Source organism: Strix uralensis, chromosome 15 (genome assembly GCF_047716275.1).
Source record: "Strix uralensis isolate ZFMK-TIS-50842 chromosome 15, bStrUra1, whole genome shotgun sequence".
Classification (NCBI taxonomy): Eukaryota; Metazoa; Chordata; class Aves; order Strigiformes; family Strigidae; genus Strix; species Strix uralensis.
In genome coordinates, this window is record NC_133986.1 from 17,717,599 (window position 1) to 17,739,314 (window position 21,716).

The 21,716-nt window shown below is 39.0% G+C and overlaps 1 protein-coding gene across 5 annotated transcripts in view; it reads right to left on the reverse strand.

The window, feature by feature from the left end:
• Positions 1-865: 865 nt before the first annotated feature.
• Positions 866-21,716, reverse strand: part of KCNQ1 (potassium voltage-gated channel subfamily Q member 1) — a 363,861-nt gene continuing 343,010 nt past the window's right edge. For all 5 annotated transcript variants that reach the window (XM_074884929.1, XM_074884926.1, XM_074884928.1 and 2 more), the window contains one exon: positions 866-2,983. In XM_074884929.1, the coding sequence (XP_074741030.1) occupies positions 2,783-2,983 (201 nt within the window). In that variant the 3' untranslated portion in view covers positions 866-2,782. The remainder of the gene's footprint in view (positions 2,984-21,716) is intronic.

Sequence of the window (21,716 nt, forward strand, 5' to 3'; positions counted from 1 at the left end):
GTTGTTGAACTGTTCAGCTCACCTTCCCTGCTGCTGCTGTTCTACAATGCTCTGTGAAAGAAAGATGCCAAGGTACCTACTTCCAGGAGAAGTCATCGAGTTATGAAGCCCCAGCAGGCAAGATAAATCCAGTCTGGTTCTCCAAGTAGAGAGGTCAGACCTGTCTCCGGTGAGCACTTGGGGATGGCTAGCTCCAGGCAGCTGCATGGCAAACTTGCATGGCTTATTTTATGACATCCCCCTTCAACTGGGAAAACAGATCATCTTTTTCTTACGGTGAGGTGAATTATCAGATTTGAAGTAGCAGGTCTCAGAGCTGGTGCTCTTTCTGAATGGATCAGCTGGACCCAGGTGAGGAATCACTGACCTTGCCACAACTTGCCACCAGCCTTGAGAATCTGTATAACCTGCTTATTCCCAGGATTCTGGTAACAGTGATTTTTGGATGGATATAGACCAGCTGACACATCAAGAAAGGGAAATTACCTTTCACATGAAATGTTTGCTATGCCAGACTGTTATCTGACATTAGCTGCCAAACAGAAAATGTAGGCATGGTCTTAGGAACAAATAGGTAAGAATGGAAGCATTTTCTGGTTAACAATGCCCCTAGAAATGCATAGACTTGGCTGCTTTCAGCAAGGGCTACAAGACACACCTTTCTCCCCAAAGCCACCCCAGCTGATTAAGTCCTGTTTTTCTTTTATTTCTCTAGTAAAGAATCAGCAGAAGGTTTCTAGTCCTACATTGCAAATCAGGCATCCGTACACTGCACAGTGGGCTAAGAGGAAAAAGAAAAGCCAAGACAACAGCTTTCCTGTGTGTATCAAGTGGCTAGATTTTAGAATAACCAAAAGACATAGCATTCTTGTCCTGTATTTTATTAGGAAATTAACAGGCTGATTGATAACCTGAAATTACATAGTGAATCTCATTTAAAAAATGTTCAAAATCATGACAATAATTTGATTTCTATAAAACATAATGCCCAGATACAATTCCTGTTTGTGCCTGTAAATTAAATTTCTACACCCTTAACATTTATCTACTGTACAGCAGCAAGGCTGGATAACTGTAAGATAATCTGTAAAGTTAGATACAGTATACTTTTCTCTGCAGTCCAAGTGAAAGAGATGAAATGTTGAAAAGAAAGCCTGGAATATGAGCAGCACTATAAGAAGGTTCCCTGCAATCCCAGTTCATTACACATCAGTATTTCAGACTGCTCAAAGATTTTAAAGAGTGGTTAACTGCTGTGCAAAATTATGAGGCTTTAGGGCATCAGTTTTCCAGGAGAGGGAGAGAGACCACCGTGGGGTACAGGCTTTGCAGTGAGGGGAATAGGGTGCACTGGATGTGTATGATGCTCAAAATGCAAGAGCTGATAAATCTGTCTACATCTCCCTCCTTTGCCAGCGGTATGGGCTACCACCACCACCACCACATTGGGCTAAATAGCTTTTCCTGACACTCTGTCAGCTTTAAAAATGTTCCACATTCAAAGCAGGGCTGACTGGTACAGGTGCTGACTATCCACAAGGGCGGAATTTCAACCTTAGTAATCAAAGCCCAAATCCTGCTCACGGTGTGTGTGTGTGTGTGTGTGTGAAAAATCACACTGAGCCAAACACTGCTGGCTTTATTGCACCTACCATGTGGGGTAATGCGGTTCAGCTCCCTGGGTTGTAGCTGAGGCCCTCGGTCCTCTAAATCAGAGCTAGCACTTTTCAGTACCAAATGACTCTTGTAGGGAGTAGAATTTCTCAAGACGTTATTCAGGAAACTATTCCAATTGTCATAGGTGCTGTCTGGCTAAGAGATGCTTTCCTGAACTGGGGCCTCGATTCCTGCAAGGATTATGGATGCTCAGTAAGTGGCCAGCTCAAGCACTTGACCAGCAAGTTCAGTCACGTCAGCCTTCTGTACTATTTTTGGCAACTGTAAGCTAAAAACCAGTAGGTTTAAGAAGTAGTGGGCCTTCTTTTTAAAAAGCTATTTCAGGACAAGTACATTCAGACCACGGTGTTTTCTATTTATACATAAATTCTTTGGCAACAATTTTCTAGAAAGCAGAATCATTTTTTCTATGTAATACTTTATTGTCTCCCATGAAAAACTGATATCTTAAAAAATCTATAGCACTTTCCACTATAAATAGTATTGTTCCAGATTAAGGAGTAGTTCCTCCCTGAAGAAAAACAGGTTTAAAAAATCTGGTCATTATCTGATAACTATGTAGCAAAGTTAAAATAAAACAGAAAGAGAAAATCATTCAGTATGTGGTTTGCCTTTCTCTAGAATGTTAGTGTATGTTTATACAATAAAAACAACATAAGTTATCCCAGTTTGTTTTAAAAACCTTAGTAGTAGAAATATATTGCTATCTGCAGATTCATAAACAGAATGCACTTTTTCCATCTAAGTTCAAGTATTATTAGAATATTATTATTACTATTATTATTATTAAAGGAGCTCTAAATCCTTGACGTTTTGCCTCTCTTTACATGATTTTGGTCTTTCTGAGAAATAATGGGTTGTGATCATTTGTTCATGAACAAAATCAACATGGAGCTTCAGTAAGTTTTGCCTGGTAGAAGACAGCCTGGCAATCCTTTGGCTGTTGTGAGGGGCTTTAGAAGAGTGTATTTGAGACCAGTGGTATAGATACAGTTGTTGTGTGTTTTCTTGGATAGCTGATGAACTTAATTCCTTCCAGGTTCTCAACATTCAGTCCCATTTAAAGGATAAAGGTGGGAAGAACCCAACCCAGACTTATACCAAATCAGGATATATCGTCTTCGTTTCTTCTTGGTACTGTCAGTTGCTCGTAGGTCGGCAGGGTGTTATTAGGGAGGAAAAGATCCGAATTGACACTGTTGCCTCTCTGAGATGATCTGTTGTTCCCTTGATCTCCCTGCTGATGGGAAACCAGATGATGCAGCATATCTGTAATGAGGTTCAGTTTCTGGTCCATTTGTGTAACCTACAAATCAAAGGGAAGGTTTGTTTAGTAGCAGCAGGTGAGAAAATTGCAACAAACCATGTGATACAAACGCAATATTAAAATGACAGTTTTCTTAATTAGGATCATAAGAACCTCTATGAAGACACCACAGATTCACAGCTCATCAAACAGAGCATTAGAAATTTAATGCAATAAGTCAGAGTTGGATGAGGACAGGCCTGTTAATGCTCACCTCTGGTATGTGCTTTGACACTCATTTTATACCTGGATGAACACATGACAAATGGGCTTTTGAAGACATGTGCTGGGATAGAGAAAGAAGTCCCAGAACTGAGTTTCTGTGGTTTTTTTGTTATTATTGTGTCCATATTTTTTTCTGAAAACACGATAAACTTCTAACATGCTTACATGCCTTAATAATATCAATATGCTCTACTTGCAGTGATCTAATCAACTCTAAGATAGGACTGACTGATGCTTTTTGTTACATTTGGGCCCAATTACCAGCTCAGGCCACAAAATGCCCACAGATATTTTTGCTGCTGTGAGTATATAGCAGCTGGGCTCTGTGGCCAGGGCTGGGAGTGAGGCATGATTTGGTTTTATGCTCTCATTCCCCCGGTGACACAGCCTTCACTAGGACTGCTGTTTGAATGACATGATTCACAGCAAGCCAGAGACTCTTCTAAGTCCGGTGAAAGCTGATTTTTCAACTGGGGGGCTGCAAGGGAAGGTTCAGCCTGAATCCATAATGCTCATTTTCTTCTGCCTATAGACAGAAACTCCTTAAATTACTTAGTGCTTCTTTTTTGCCTTTTCTGCTCTAATCTTTAGGAGAAAATATAATGAAAAATCAGGATACTGAATAGAACCTAGGTTATGGATTTATCCAAAATTTAGACTCTATTCTGTGTACATTTTTGGTACTCAGAGGAAAATCAAGAATGAAATGTTTCTAGGAGCACCACAGATTCAGTCTCAGGTTTCTTGCATCTTCCAGTCAAGAAGTAACCTTTATCACCCCTTTTATCTGGCATGGGAAGCCTCCTCTCCGCGCTGGCTCCAGTGTACTGAGCGAGATGTCCCAAGGGGAAGATGGGGACTTCCAGCTTCAAAGTCCTGCACGCTCTCTGCCCCTTGGCATGGCAAGCATTGAAACTGGGGAGTAAGAGTCTGCCTTCTGGCTTCCTACTGCCTTCTACAAGCATAACGAGAAAGCCTCGATTTTGCCATTGTAGTCTCTGACCCATCGATCCACAGGGATCCTAAAACACTAAGTAAATTCTAGGCAAAAAGATGTAATACATTTTAAAAAGGGAAAAGAAAGTAAGCAGAAAAAATGTGATAGGAATAAATTGCTGCTTAAAATATCTGCTAGAAAGTAGTGAAAGGCACATTAAACCGCCAGAGAGAGCATGAGTGGGAGCAATTTATATGTGTCTGGCTATCATCCAAGTATCACACAGGATAGTAAAAGACAGTAAGGCTGAGCAGAACATCAACAAACCTGGAGGATTTCAGCAGAGACTAAAATGTTTTTCCACCTTAGAGAAAATGCCTTTTTTTTTTTTTTTTTCCAAACACTTTGTACAACTGGTAGGGAAGCAGATACAGTGATTTAAAAATATGAGGTGCCAGAGATTTATACTTTGCAGCTGGTTTTGAAAACATTAGGCAAAGCACCCTAGATGGTACATGAAACACTAGTAATTCTGGATGGAAATGGCTGTTGAAAGATGAGATTCTTCAAATGAGGAAGCTGAAGAACATATAAGTTCAAGATTTCTAGAAGGAAATACAGATGGAAAATTGAGCAGATCATCAGGTTTTCATTTCATCACTATTTGTTCACTCCCTTAAAAAAAAAGCATGCTTTGCCCAAATGGTGCCCATTGTAGATGGCAAACTCATGATGCTCCAAGCGTGACAGTACAAATCAGTGCTAGTGAAGCCTGCAAAAATACCTCATTCCTACAGCCCCCACTGCTCAGGTATCACTTGCTTTCTGAGACAGCTGCGCTGGAAGGTCCGTAGTGGAAGACTGCAGACAAACAGCTATCTTCAGAGTCCAAAGGACAACTTTTCCTCTAACAAGAAATGTCTTTTTGCTAATTATTCTAAACTAACTAGGGGATTTTTATAGATATCTATTTCTTAATTTGTGATTCCAAGCAGGGATTACCAGAGGAAACACAGACTGAAGATATATCTGGAAAATGTACATTTATGAAACTCTTGCAGTGATGAGCTATTGAACATGACAGTAGATTGGACTGAGATCTGGATACTCCTTCAACAGCTGTGCATCTTGGTGATGAAGTACTGGAGAGAAGTGACATGTGAATAATCTTGCTGGGAAATAAATTCCCAGAGATAATTGTCTAATTTTTCCTAGGGAACAAGGTTTGGCTGCTGCAGCTGTGGAGTGCAGGAGGCCCACAGAAGCAGAGGCAGAAGCTAATTGCTATTGAGCTGAGCCATATGAGATAAAAAGTAAAGGCCTTCGTCTTCCATGTTCCTGCTTATAGGGATAGGGCTCTAAAGCCACAAAGCTTTTGCGGAGGGAGGTCCAGATAACTGCTTGTGTTTAATTGTTGTTTAATCAGTTTTGCTTTCCAATAAAGCAAGCCATTTCCCAGGGAGTTCAGCGCCCGTGAAGGGCTTGCTCCAAGACATGCTGAAGTCAGTGGTAGTTTTTGGCAATCACAGACTTCCAGTGACTTCAGCGGGCTCTGGATCGATTTTGGACTGAATCATCAATCCCAAATAGTAACGTATTCTTTGGATATTACCAGAGAAGGAGCAGTCTGGATTTCTGTACACTGCTCTGCTCATGCTTCTTGGGGCTGGATCAGAAAAGATGACATTGAGATGGCAATGGGACGATGGGCCCCCATCCTCGGTTCTGCCAAAGGGGTGTCTGCTTAAAGTATGAGACATTTTAGAGAGAAGTGAAAGCTACCAGAAGGCAACTTCTACTGTCATCACAGGCCTCTGATGTACAAGAATAAGAGGCTTGATGGTGAATGGCCTTGCTTATTAGCATGCCCAGTCTGCCTGTCCTCATCCAAACACATCCTGAAACACATCATTCACTTGTTTGCTGCAGAGATAATTATACCCACTAGAAAAATGTCATCATGTGCAATACCCTTTTTATTAAAGTAGCTTTATGTACTTAGCATGGCAGAGTGTATCATCTCCCCTGAATCGTATTTTCAAACACATTTACTTGATTAGAAATTAGCTATGATGCCAGAATGAATAAAAGTCAAGCAAACAGAAAAACTGCTGATGTTGCTATAATCTTAACTGCTTTGGACAACTCTGATCCCTCTACTTAAAACAGCAAACAGTGTTAATTACACAGAAAAATAACTCAGACTGATTTGTTTCTTTTAGGAAAAACTAAGTAAGCTCTTTCTAGCTGATTTATGTTTCATTAGAAGCATGATGTTTGGATGATCAAATTCTTTATATGCAAATAATTTCCTTTGCATTTTATAGTTGTTGGGGAGAGGAAGCAGTGTTTGAAACTCTTCAGAAATTACACACCACAGTTATTTCTAACTCTTAATGAAATACTGTATAAAACCAAGATTTTTCCATCCTCCGAGATAAGTTTTTTTTTTTTAAAAAAGATCCAAGGATCATAGATTAAGCACAGATGGAGAGAAGCAGATTTAAACAAGTTTTGAACCTAGTTCTTAAAAATGAATAAAACAATCCCATCCATGCAGTGCACTGAGAAAAGAACCCAACCCAAATAGTTCTTCACAAAGGCTGAAAGATTAGAGCACAAATCTTAAATGGCACATCATGGAGAAATGTAGCTATGTTACACGACAGAGTTTTGCTCTCCCTACAAAGTCACAGAGGCACATGACTACTCTGACCCCCCACTCAATAGACTAATGGTGATGACGTAGTTCCTATGAACCAGAAAGTCCTCTCTGAGGTCATGTTTTCAGGAGCAGCAATCCTCTACAACTGGATATAGTGACATGCCAAATTTTATAAAGGTATTAAAGGCATTCCAGGAGGTGCTAGTGAACAAGAGAGAGACTGTTCTTGTGATGAGAGAACAGAATAATGAGCAATTTATCTATTAAAATACCACAGATCTTCACTTTATATTAATCTTAAATGCCCTGTAATTTTAAGCATTCATAAGAAATTCATGGTACGATTCAGAACATAAAACGTAACAATGAATTTCTTTCCTTGTTTTTTTTTTTTTTTTTTTAATAAAAAATCCAAAGAAGCCTGAGTGGCTCCAAGGACATCTAGAGGAGAGTCTTCTTTACGCACCCCTATAATGAAGAACTAAAGAGCAGCACTCTGGAGACACACTCCCCAAACTAATTACAGGGCTTTACCGGGAAGGGGCAAGGACAGATGGAATTATGGAGCTGAGGGGAACAGTATTTTCAGCCATGGATATTCAGGGTAGTGGGGAAGCTGAAGGACAAAATTTGGAGTTTGACATAATTTAGGCCACAAAGACCACAAATTACTGTAATGTTGTGCCAAGTGCTGCTCCATGATCTGGAGGGATCAAGGTTGATTAATGCTGTTGATTAAAGCTGTTTCAGGGAAAGAAAATGATGCTTTCTTCATCTGTGCATGCTTTTAAGTGTTGTTGTATAGAATCCCTAATGTGTTCACTATTCAATACTATACTCAGTAATAAGCTAGCTTTATATTTCAGGAAAACACACAAAATGTCCTTTTAACAAAATCATCGTCAGGCACACTAATGACTCGGTTGACGAAAAGGTAACAGGCAAAAAACATTCCAGAACTTACGATACCTGTTAATGGCAACAATATGAAGAAAGGTATCAGTATCAAGCGGTACTTAAGAAAACGACGAGTGTATTCTGCAAGTGAAGGTGTGGTTATAAATCACGTTTTTCTTTGGTGGGATCCATCATATTTAAGTTCTTGAGAATATCCGAGGAAGCTTCAAAGTGCAGCTTCCCTGGCTCCTCTTCTTGCTAAGTCACTACACATTTTGGTATCTCAGTATTTCTAAAAGTTAATGCTTTAGTTTTGAGAGCCCTGTGTACAGGAACAAATACAGTGTTAGGAGTGGCTTTCTAGAGAAGCTCAAGGATAGGTATGGGAATCTTCATAGAGGATTTATTTTAAATATTTCTCTATACTAGTATCAGGAGAGACCAACAATTTCAGTATTATTAAAGAAAGTTTCTTTCTTCAGGCACATGATTCTTCAAAAATCACGGGAAGAGTCTTCCTTCCATTTACAGTACCCAAGATTTCAGATTCTTGAGAATCCCCTTATCAGAGCTTCTGGCTTCGATTTGTTTATTTTGTTGCCAGAGGTTAGGCAGCAGTCTCACTGGAGGTTATATACCCGTCGCTAGGTGTTTATAGGGGAATGTAATCTGCGTGAAGGAAGATTTGTTCTCCAGACAGTCTGTACTTTCTCTTGAGTGTTGGCCAAAGAAGGGAGTATGTGTGTGGTGTCTGGGGGAAGGACAGAGGAAGTAGAGCCAGTGAGAAAACACTCTCCTGTACTACAAGATTACCCATTGTTAGAAAAATATAAAAGCTGAGCTTCTGAGGAACAAAATTAACAGGTTTTGGTAGTTGCATGTGACAAGTCACTTTCCAGTCAATGAAAATGTTATATGAACACTGTAACCACTGTCTTAACTGAGAAATAAAATGGATAACTTTAAGACAAAAAGCTTCTTTGGAAAGAAAGGCACTTGCTACACAGTGTGTCCTAGAATCAGCTCTCTTACATAAAGCTACCAGTGCCAATCTCTTCTTTGTTTTGAGATACTAAAAATTGTTCTGTTTTTTCAGTAAACTGAGACTGTTGTTGGTCTCATCTTACTCTGTATTTTTATAGTAAACTGCTTCTCCTACACTTCTCAAAAGTGTAAAAAAACCCCTTATTTTTTGTAGTAGTAACCCTTAAATGGCTGCTGATAATTCACCATTAATCAGGGTGTGCCGCTTGTGCTTTCAACAGAAGGCGATGACCTAGGAATGGGAAGAAACTTCTGAGTTGCTGAGTCAGGGTTAGAGCTCAGAAACAACCAGGATTTATAATTCAGTTGCTGGCTCTGATTACCCAGAAGTTACCTTGATAACAGTGAACTGCTATTAAAAAGGGCTTGACTTGGCATAGTAAACTCCTAATGCACTGTATAGAAACTCAGTTTTGTCACACATTTTCCTTAATTATGTTGGGAAGTAAAACAAACTGCTAACACCAGCATGTGGCCATTTGATTACTGATTATAACACTTGTGGCACTTTAAAGTAATTTTTGTTTGAAGAATTTTGTCCTGATTGTGCAGCACAAGCTCTAGGGTACCAGATGCTCAAGCTATAGGACATGGGAGAAAGACAGGGTTGATGTATGCATTATTTCTTTCCACTAGAATTGTGAAAGCAATGTTGATAAACAAGTGCACTGCAGAGAATTATTTCTCCTTTCCAAATGTTCTCTTCCCCTAAGAAAAACATCTTTTTCTAAAAGCTTCCTCAAAGTTTCTAGAAATATGACATCTTGGGTTAACTATACACTCAGCTCCATTTCTTTCATGTGGATTCTCATGATTCCTAGAAGAGTGTAGATTACAACCATAATGTAATTTTTCAGATTAGACGTCTCCCTTGAATTCTATTTGAAACCAACAATAGTAAGAGACATATTCTGATAGGTCAGAAACTGGAAAATTGCTATGAAAAAAGCCACTTCAGTAATATGTGATTAAATGAATAATATAGTATAAAATACAGCATATATGTTACCAAACACAGAATATTGGCACCATGTTTTGATAACTGCCTGTTATGATACTGCCATATTTCCCCAAATGAAAATGAAGATACAACCTTCAGACACAGCAGTAGCTGAAGATGATGTTACACAATAAAACCTTGACAGCTATCCCTATTTCCAGCCACTTACACACAACTCATGTACGTAATCCTTACACGAATAAATGCTGCACATCAGCAGCAGGCATAACTTTAGGTACGAGAGAAGTATTAAATGAGACCTACAAACAAACAAGTGTCAAGATGCTGTGCTTATATAAGCAAGCAATTCCTTTAAGATCTTAAAAATTATGAGAAATAAACAGAAATCAGAAGTTACAAACACACAAGTTGATTTAGTTTTTACATGTCACTTTCATAAAATTATCTGGCTTTAACTTGCTGCTTGACTAAAGGAAGCAAGGTAAGATGAATATATACCGCTCCTTCTAACAGTGTTGGTAGGACACTGGCAAATAGGAGAATTAAGTTATGGGAGAGTGAAATACACTTGGCCATGGACTGTTACTGAGTGCAGGACCTCAAAAGGTGGAAAGCTTTTGAGGCCGTGCTTATTTTAGAAGTGGAGAGGATTCAGAAAGGCCTGAGGGTAAAAAAAGTTGGAAAGGGGTGACCTAAAATGCTGCTAGTCAAGACAGAAATGAGGACCATGATGGATGTGGCTGGAGGGGATGGTAAGAAGCAGAGACTAGACATGGCTGCTATTTGAGAAGTGGCCTCGGTTCAGCGCTTTTGTTGCTGCTATTAACAACTTCTTGCAAAAATATTTGGTTTATTTAAAACACCCAAAGCGTTGGAAATCAACTCTTCCTGAGAATCTTTCTTTAGCTCTAGGTGCGGATTTGGGCTGCGAAGCCCCTCTGCTTGCTCATGGCTCTCCAAGCTCCCAGGCCAGTCCTGCTGGCCTCGCAGTACTGAGTGTATGCCCGGACGTGCGCAATGCTTGCAGATCTATCTGGCATCCAGAGGGCTATAGCCAAGCAATTAAAATCTGTGGTTGACTCTTGTTGTAGATAAATGAGACAAGACTTAAAACACATGGAAATTTTCAAGTTAGGACAGTGTCCAAAATCTACAGTCTTTGGCCCAGCACTGCCTCAGGATACAGCATTTTTTTCTCTAAAATATTACAAAGGTCAGATACTTATTTTTTTAACCCTTTCCTCTAAACTAACAGAGTATCAGTAGATGAGCTTGGAATGTTTTTCTCTCCTTGCATGAAGCCAGGGAAATAAAGTGTAGGGTCTTGTCTCTAAATATAACTTCTACCAGAAGCTACTAAAGAAGATAAAATCCCCCTATCTTATTAACTGAATACTCTGGATTTTTCAAGAATTTTCTTATCTTCATTTACTATAGCCCCAACTTCAGGAAATAATACCTTTTTGACCAGACATAACTGTCTTCCATCTTCACTTAAAAATAAGACACAAGTTGGCAAGAAGAGAGGATTCTTTCCTTACAAGTGAATCAGTGATACCAAAAATATGAGATGTTTATGTATCCACAAATATCACTGGACATCCATCTAGCACCATCATCATAAGCAGCTTCCCAAATTATGCTTAAATTGAAACCCAGTCTTATGGAGGATGTCAAACAGGCTTGAGATAACAAGACATATAAGGGAAGTATTGACCAAAAAAACATGAAAAAAAGGCCCTTATCTTTATGCAATAGTTTGGATATAGTTATAGAATAAATGGTGGTCATTAGCACATCTTATACCCAAAGCACTGTGTGAACCTTTGTGTACCTATACAGTAAGACACTGCAGTAGATATGTACTGTTACTGCTAGCACAACGTGGGGAAAACTGAAGCAGTAAAGTTAACGGCCCGCCTTCAGATATGCTAAACATCTTTAACTTCAACTTGGAAGGAGGAGCTCTAACAAAACCTTAACATTCTTTTCCCCTGTCCTGGGCAGATCTTCAGATCTCAAAAAAAACCTTCAAAGCACTTTTCTGTTTTTTAATGAGACAGAAGGTTGGAAAACTGATGGCTTTCTCATTCTCAGTCACATTCTTTTTCAGCAAAACATTCCTGCATTGGGTCCTTCTGGTTGAGCACCCTGGTACCTACCTACAGAGGAAAGAAAGACTGTTTAGCTAACAGGCACTTATATTTCAGATGCTTCAGTTCCACAGATGTGAAGAAAACTCCCTGTGGTACTAGCCTCGCGAGGACTCTTTCTGCTGGTTTAATCACGGCAGTGCAGCCTCTGAATATCACTCCATATTTTTGTTGTCAGAAGTTTGGCTATCAGACAACAGCTTTCTCCTAGCTGTAGATTCCCATTTCCAGTGTGGAACAGTGGCATGTTTACAACACTTCAGGGTTAAAAAAAAAAAGTAAAAGACCCGACTAGCATTAAAATATGTCCCAAAGTCTTCTCCCCAACAAAATAAACCCCAAACCAACCCCCCCTACCACCCTTACCAATTATAGAAAACAAAAGTGACTAATCTTGACCTCTCTCCAAAGGGGAATGTTTTGCTTCTTGAATCCTTGGCTCTGGCTCTTGTATGATACTGGGACTATGACTAATAACCTCTTGCTGGAGTACTGCTGATAATTTCACTGTTGAGTAGCTGTTCTTGTTCTGGATCATCATAGTATGCACTTAAGTTGCCAAGATTTTATTAAAAAAAACCCCAAAGAATAAGATATACACTCATAATCCCCAGTGTTAGAAATACATTTTTCAGCTTTAACTGTTAGGTTTTGCCTGAAAATTTTTCCTCCTTCCTCCAAACTGTTATTTTTCAGATGCCTGCTACGAAACAGTTCCCTTTTTCCTTTCTTTCTCTCAAACACTTTTTCTAATTCAAAACAGATTTGAGACTGCTGCTCTTTTTAAAGCAAATATGCCATGTATCACATTGAGTTAGGTCAGCATTGCTTATGTTATGTTTCCCACTTCACCCCAATGAGGCATCCATACTGCTTTTCAAAGGGAATAAAGCCACACTAGGTGCACTGGTTGGAATAGAAAGGGAGACACACCCACAGGTTATGGATCTGATCTTATGGCATGGCATGAGTAGGGAAGGGCACCACTATCTGCTTTTTGCTTAAAATGTTAAAAACCAATACGACTTCAACTGTTTTTTCAAGAAAAAAAAAAAAAAAAAAAAAGATTTTTGGCCAGTTCCTTTTTTAGCATCCATAATCTACTCATTATTTATGATTTGATAGTTACTATATGGGCAAAAAAAGACATAAACTCCTTTGTACCTAAAATGAGCTTAAAAAATTAATAACCACACGATGACTTCTGCAGCAATCAAAAATGGAAGGAGAAAAGGAGGGGGGAGAGAAAGGGAGAGAAGCAATTATAACAACAGTGAGTTTTGAGATTCCCTGAGGGCTGCTGGTAATTAAACCAATGGCAACATGAATCTCTGTTTGATGTGGTCATGAATTTGTTTTCAAAAGAAAAATCTTTAAAAAGATTCTTTCAAGAGAAATTTTTAGAGAACAAGCTCAGCATGAATAATTAGACCAGAAATACGTTGATAAATATTATTATGGAGAAGTCATTTATGGGCCATAGCATTTGAAGGTTAGAAATCCTGGTGATAAATAAGGTGGCAAGTTTGCACCCATTCTGAACACACAAAATCAGGGCTGTATTCTTGTATGCTTGAGTCTGCTCCTCAGAAAGGAGGCGGCCTCTTCTTTTGCCATTGCATTAAGCTTTACAAAGACACAGATTCAAGACAGAAAATTTCAGTGGGAAAGCTCAGTGGAACGAAAGAAAACCACACACAATTCCAAAGGCACTTTTCATTCCCAGGGGCTGCACAGAGATCAGAGGTGAAATTTATTGGTGATAAAAAGTCTGCGAGCCCACTCTACTCCCCCAGCCTTTCCAGCCGCCATTTGATTCTGCTGAAATCATATTCTTGGAAATATCTCCTTCAGAATACTCTAAAAATAAAAATGCTTTCATTTTGTAGAAATGTAAGCACCCAGCAAAACCACTGAAATCCAGAGAAGATGCAAGTGCTCAGCACCCTCTAAAATCAAGTTGCCTTGGACACTCCAAAACAGCATTTCATTAGTTTACTGACTGCTTCAAAAAGGGGAGGCAGATACAATCAGCCACAAACCAACAAATAACCAATGAGAGAACTAGAACGTAATATATTTACCAGTGGAAACCCATGTTTAAAAGGAAAAGAAACTGCTTGTTGGCTGTCATGGTATTATTCATAAAGGCAAACTAGTAGATCTTATGGATACCAGGAGCAAAACTACAACAAAGGCAACCAACTGCTAATGAAGAAGGGTTTTCAGTCAAATTTCATGGGTCATACAAAGTCATTACCATGCCTGCAGGAGTTCAACAGATCTGCCAGTTGAATTTGGGGGAAATGAAGTGATTATCTTCCTATGCATTTTGTAGTTTTAGACATTTTTCTTTAAATCCCAAGTTCTGAAGCCAACCAGCTCTGTAAGAATACCAGCTTCAATTTCCAGAGTTAGTTTCTAACCAGCATTATTGCAGAGGAAATCTTGAAAACAGGTCCATGTACATCAAGGTCTCAGAAACTAGATTTTTAAAGACTCTGATAACTGTTTCCTTTTTTTTTTTTTTTTTTTTTTTTTTTTTCTGAAATACAACCCTATGGCTTTAAGCCAATTTCCTAACACTTTGGGGGTTTGAAAACTAGGAGACAGATTGGCTGCTGCCAGTAACAAGTTTTGCATGGGCTAACTTTCCAAAATGGTTCCATTGCAGGTTTCCCTCTGGTTTTGAGTCAGTTAAAATATCAAGGCTCTTCTCCATACCATTTTAAGCTATAATGACTTCAAAAGTAAACAAATGTTTCTGATAAAATAACGTGTTTGAAAAATTTAATGGATGACAAAGATAACAAAAAATCCTTAGTGCTTTTCTTTGTCAATAACTTCTTCTAGGAATATAGCCAGGCTGGGCATTTATTTGGACTGATACATCATGACTCAAAAAGTGGATCTATTGGCAGTGTAAGCAACTGCTCGGTGGTGTAAGAAACTGCTCAGTGGTGGAAGAAAAAGGCTCACAGTCTTTCCTAGCTGATTAATCATCATGACAGGCTTGAAGACTAAATGATCTGCCCAGCTCCAGATGTTAGATGTGCATCCACCTCTTGCTATTCTTCTGGTTCATAAGCAGTAGCCTGGATTGTTCATTCTTAAGATAATCATGATCATTACTGTTCGAAACAAAAAGGATTTGGACTTTGTAATTTTATCCTATGATAGAGGAGGCTTCTACACAAGATAAACAATACATATAATCTAGACATGATGAAATACTGGAAGATCCTTCAGGCAGAGGTGGTGACAGTCATGCACATAAAGCTTTGTGACATTTCCCTTCTCCAATCCCACCTCTGAGCAGAACTGTTATAAATTGCACAAAGGAGGAGCATGAATATGTAGCTGGATCTCTCCCCTTTGGCCCCTGCTATTAAGGGCTGCACTAGCCCCTGTTAAATCAATAATAAAATGTAGCTTCTCTGTGATGGGAAGCAGCATCTGTTTCACAGCACATGGTAACAGTCCACAGCACTTAGGTAGGAGCAAAGAGCAGCGATATGACAAAAGCATAGGAGAACATCATGGTGGCAGAAAGAAGCTACCCAACACTAAGACAGACAAAGACTGCTAAAGGATGAGAGACATCACTTTGATTGTCATCTAAAGAATGGTCCTCCACACAAGGACCAAGCTTGTCTTAGGCATCAGTCAGGAAGAACTTCATTGACAGTGGCATTCTGGGAAGGGAACACCAGAGAATCAGCACCCTCCTTCCTGAAGCAAGCTGCAGCCTGCTCCTCCTGGAGATTGATCATTTGTGTTCATAGAAGCCAGACTGTGCTTTACTTGGAAGATCTGAGTATCACCACACAAACTGGTTTACCTGCAAGCATTTCTTATTTTCCCTTTGCATATTTTCCTTGAAAGAGTGAAAGAGGTTACTGTGAAGTTATTTATTTTCTTTCTTCTGCTAATCTCTTTTGCTAAGTAGTATCTTCCCCCCCATCCAACAGAGAGAGTAATCAGCTAATCTGGAGAAATTCATTCACCCCTATTCATGCAAGCTTTGAAAAAAGGTTGTCAGATAGCACCTACGAAGGACCTTACAGATTAAAATGCTAACATCATTCTGAATTAATTAGGACACTTTCATGGGTGGGTTTATGTGATTCAGCTAATCTGTGACACATCTGCTCTGAAATGTGAAAGGAGTTTAATTCAGTCTCAAGCATCACAGTCCCTTTCAGGTGTAAGTTGCTCCTTTTTACTTTATAGTACCTGCATTGTTGATTTATATATTCAAGCAACAGTCTTTTCAAATCAATAAATGATCTTCTGAAATTATATCGAAGTTTTAAGATAGATGCCGAACAACAGTGGGAATAATAAAAATGATAAAAATACCAAGCGCTTCTCTTTTAATTTCTGACCTCCAAGCCTCAAAATGCTTTATGATCCCCAGTACTCATGGCTGAGGAAATGGAAACAACAGAAGGTGAAATGATTCATCTCAAGTCCTGCAGAAAATGATGGCTGAGTCAGGAACAGCACCCACACTGCCTGAAACCCCCGCAATAACCACACCGATGCATCTTTCTAGATGGGACATGGATTGTCGTGACAATGCAAGTGTCTGACACTGACTTTTAAAAGCTGATTTAAAGAGAAGGTCTGGTTGCACTTATTCCTCTCTGGCTCAGACAGTACTTGCAGTGTACATGTGCAAGGGAGAAGACCATGTGTGACCAGCTCTGATATGCATTATTTATAGAACACTTTTACTGACTGAAAAACTAATAAATCCACAGTCTGCAGATGATGTGCAGACATACAGACACATCATCACAAATATCACTTTATCTTGATTCTTTGTCTTTTTTTTTTTCTCCTCCCCTGCTGCAGCACAACATTGCATCTAGTACAATAGCAAAATAAGCCTCTGGCTAAAGAAGCTTGTTTAAATCACAGCATTTCTCCACATACAACTGACACATAGGAATGTGTCACTTTCCAGGGAAACTTTTCTATATGAATATTTCACACAGGTCAAACTTTGTCAAATCTGTTTTCAACGCAGTGCTGTAAGGTGCTCAACACTTCCCTTACTCTCTGAGTGCTCTTGACTCTCAGTGAGCTTTTCAGTGAGGAAGGTCCATGTATTTGGGAAGATCCACCCGTGAAACACATAGTCTATAACTTTCTGTAACAGTGATTGCACAATACAAGAAGCCAAAGTGAGGTTTCTCTCCTTACACATTGTAACTATGGTCTATTTATAACTCTACAGTTAATTTAGGGCTTGTATATCCCTGCTGGACAAAGAAGTTTGCCATGTGTAGAAAACGACATGAACTAAATCTTTGCAGACAGTCCCAGAACCTAAAAATGCTTTTGTTAGTACAGTGAACACCTGTACTAATTACGCCCTTCACTCACTCAGGGGTCATTGCTCATGCCAAAGGTTTTAAATCAGCCACCCCAGGAGACAGACATCATTATATTTCTAGAGCAGTCATTCTGATGCTGCAAAACTAGGCAACTCTGGAATATACTCACACTCTGAAGTCTCTAAGGGTGAAAGACTCTAATACATCATTGCTGGGCACAGGAAGACACTCCGGAACATTTGAACGAATAGAGAAGATTAAGAGAGTAATCAGATACTGTTGTTGAAATCTGAAGTTTAGCATTATTTTAAGATTTAAGCGTATGTTCTTCTGACTTTCATGTAAATGACATTTTTTTCCATCTCTACTGTATACCAATACCTGACCCAGCAAAACTTGTAAGCATCTAAGAAATGACAAATAATTAATTTTATTCTCTTTGTGATTCATCGTGCTATTTACGTACCTAAAATTATGCTGGAACTCAAATACCAAGGTCAGCATACATTTTTTTCACTGATGTAGTTCCCCAGTGGAAGTTATCTGCAGTTCTCCCCAGACAGTCCCTGCTCACACTGATGCTAATCAGTGCTGGTAACTCCCTTAGCTCAGTATGCAAAACTTGAAGAATCAATGGTCTATAATCTGAAAACCAGCATCTATAACTGGTCAGAGGGGCCGAGGTACCTGCATTTCACATTCCTCTTCTCCTAATCTGTCAGACTGCACGTAAAACCCATCAGCAAATTTCTCACAGAGTGGAAAGTTACTTTAGGTAGGTGCTTCCTTCAATACACTCCAAAGCATCATGTTGTCCTCAATATAAAAGTAACACCGTTCCTACCAAAGGCAAGAAGCACTGATGGCATGGGCAGGGTTCTCCGCCCAGCTGTTTACAGCCACTCCACGACGCAGTGCCATGCCACAGGGGAAGTAAAAGGGGAGCAGGAGAAGCATTAGTTCAGAACCAGCAAAGAACAGGAGTAAGGGCAGAAAAATAATGGAGCAAGGGGAGAGAAAGGATCTTTGAAGCGTTCAGCATTTTCACAAATACCTCCTATGTGAATGCTAAAAGGGTTTTCTTGGATGCAAATGACCAAATACACAAATTCTCCATAAGGTGCCTAGGATCTCTAACATTCAAGCTAAAGGCAATGAATCAATTAATTTTCTATCAAACTATCTCCGAGCTCTTTAATCCACACTTCATCTTGTAGTTTACAAGCACACAGTATAAATTTTCATGGACATGTAGATGCAAAGTTTTTCTACCATTTATGTAACCCTTTTCAGTGAGATTCATTAGGCAACATCAGAAAAAAAACAATCCCTTGAGCTCTGTGTACGCCATGAACCTCTCTCTCTCCCTCCACCGTGACTCAGGAATGGAAAATATTTTGCAACGTCTCCTAAAATATATAATAGTTCCAATTGCTTCTTTTTCACCCCAGAGTAAATGAAGAGTAAACTTATTGATGTCAATAGGATTAAGGTAATATAAATGACCTGAAAACATGGATCACTGTTAGCACTCATAAAAGTACACTCAAAGGCTTGTTCACTTGCACACACATATCCCCTATAGTAACAGTATACAGTAAATAGCACATATCACTGCAAAAGACTCATATGACTAAATGGTGCTTTGTTTAAAGCAAATCTTTCTTCAGTGCACAGAGACAGTGTTTTCTTTTACTTTGTTAAAAACCAATCCTGTCATGCAAATTCTAGCCACGTCTTCATTCTTCTGTTATTTAAATTTCCTAAAACTTCACAACTTCATATAAAACATACTATAAAAGAAAAAAAAAACACACCCAAACCAAATAGAAAACACCAAACCTGTCAGGGTATATTCAGAGAAACTATAGTTTTGGAAAAGAAATTGCAAGGTTTTTAGCATACACTGTAAAAGTAACAATAACCAAAAGGTTATCTGAAGTGTAATTTAAAGAAATGTGTTTGCATTGTTTTCAGATAAAACAACCCCAAGGCCATGCGCAAAAGTCCCGAACTCCAGGACAGTAATGAGTTTGTGAATCAGGACTGTAAATTCCCTGTGCTGCGAATGTGGGAGCCATCAGGAGCACACACGATTGAGTCAGCAGTTACCAAGACACATACATACAGTACAGGCCACTCAAGTCTCCAAACTGCCATTTATCATTTCCTGAGAGAACAGTTTCTTGGCAAGCCTCCTTTAAAAACATTTTTTTTCCAAAACAACCAACCATTCCAGCAGGCTATGAATACCACTATAATTTGGTCTATTTTTCATATCAAGCAGACTATGGACTCTGGTTTTCAGTTAATTAAAGAAACCTTTTCAGATTTCCAACTGTTGTTTGCAGCAGGGTAGATCCCACAATGAGCCAGCTCTAAAACAGTGCCAGTGGCAGACCAAACTTTATGGAGATGGAAAAAAACCCCCCCATAAATAAAACCAGGGTTTGAAGTTGCAAAGCCCAGCTTACATAACGCTAAATTCAGTCGCCCTGCCAAACTGTTAACTTTTGTCTCTGATGAAAATAGCTGTCTTGGGCTCGACTGTATTTCATACTCCTGAATGTGTAATGGCTTAGAGCTATCTGTCACAATTTGAACTCCATCTGTTGTTCTTCTTATTATTGCTATTATTACTATTATTATTACTACTACACACTAATAGCACTTAGGGGCCTCATCTGAGATCAGAGCCCTGATGGGCTACGAGTTGTCCACACACACACACACTCAGAGAAACAGCCCTTGCCTTGAAAAATGCATGATCTAAATAGATGAGATAAAAAAAGGGGTGGGACAAAGATCGTATTTTCATTCCTGTTTTATACATATGGAACTGAGATACGGAGGGATTAAATGTCTTGCCTGCACTCACAGAAAAAATATCTGGGGCAAAAGCTAGGAATTGAACCAAAATTTTCAAGTTCAAATCAACTTCGTCTTCCTTCTTTAACCCTATGCTTACTAGATACAAGATTGTACTCAAATCTGTATTTATAAGCTGAGACATCAGAGCCACATTCAGCCTTTGGTCATACAGGGCCTAAGCACAGGAGGGAACAACATGCCTCTAACATCTTGCAAGAATACATATGTTCACATAGCAATAGTTACTTGTGGCTTTGCTTCTTGAAGCTTTAGAAAAATCAAACTTAGGAAATAAAGTCCCATATTTGGATTTTCTATTTGGTAAAGGAAGTCTGGATTCTGCTATTTCTCTGCAGAGTCCTCTGTGCAAGCAGCCACAGAAACAACAAACTGTGCTGTGCTTCAGGAAAAAAGTAAATAATCACTTAATGGGTTTCTCTAAACATCTGACCTGCAGTTCACACATTTTATTTAAAAAAAAGAAAAGGAAAAAAAGAGTAGTTATACATGTTTTAGTAAAGAACTATTATATTACTTTGTCTTCAGAAGACTTTTGTCTTCAGAAAAAAATCCAAGTAGTTTTCTACTTCAGAAGTAGTTTCCTTCTGAAAATCAAGTAGCTTTACTTATTTTTTTAAATTGTTATATAGAATCATAGAATCATATAATATCTCAGGTTGGAAGGGACATATAAGGATCATTGAGTCCAGGTAGCTCCTTGCAGGGCTACTTAAAACTAAACCATATGACTAAAAGCATCATCCAGACAGTCCTTGAACTCTGACAGGGTTGGTGCCGTGACCACCCCCCGGGGGAGCCTGTGCCAGGGACTAACCACCCTCTCAGTGAAGAGCCTTTTCCTAATGTCCAGCCTGAGCTTCCCCTGACACAGCTTCATTCCATTTCCTCGTGTCCTATCACTGGTCACCAGAGAGAGGAGATCAGCACCTCTCCCTTCACTCCCCCCTCTACCCTAAGAATGTGTGATTTTAGAGACTTACTTTCACCTAATAAAAAGTCAAGGTTTTGTTTTGTTGTTAGTTGGTTTATTTGGGTTTTTAAAATAAATATACCTGAAACTAGGACAACTTCCAGAGAAATTTCAAGTCTTCATTCCAAAGTATGAATGTAGGAGAGCACCTCAAAACACTTACAGGATTTAAAAATAATCACAGTAATATGGGCAAAAATTATGTGTCTCTTCCTAACTTTCTTCTTGGAATGGCTGAAGCTTTTCAGCTGAAACATTCCCAAAAATTTTAGTCTGAGATGTCCAAAATGGAAAACTTCAGGTCAGATGGTTAAAGTTGCACACAGCTAAAACAATGTCTTATAGTGGGAAATGTCTTATAAAGTTTTGGTAAGGCTCCAAAGCACTCCCAATACCCAGGAACAAGCAGGTGAGTACACATAATAAATCCCAAAATACATTTACATGGCAGACAAACTATGCTTCATTACTTGGCTTCAATACCACACTTTTGCTTAATTTACAGAAGAGAGGACTGTCATTACTTGCCTTGGTCAGTAAACAGTTTCTGTTGCATGGGAAATTATGGCATATCACAATTTTTTTGACCTCTCAAAATATTGAGATATTTCAAGGAGTGGAAATTGCAAACTCTTTTAATTTGG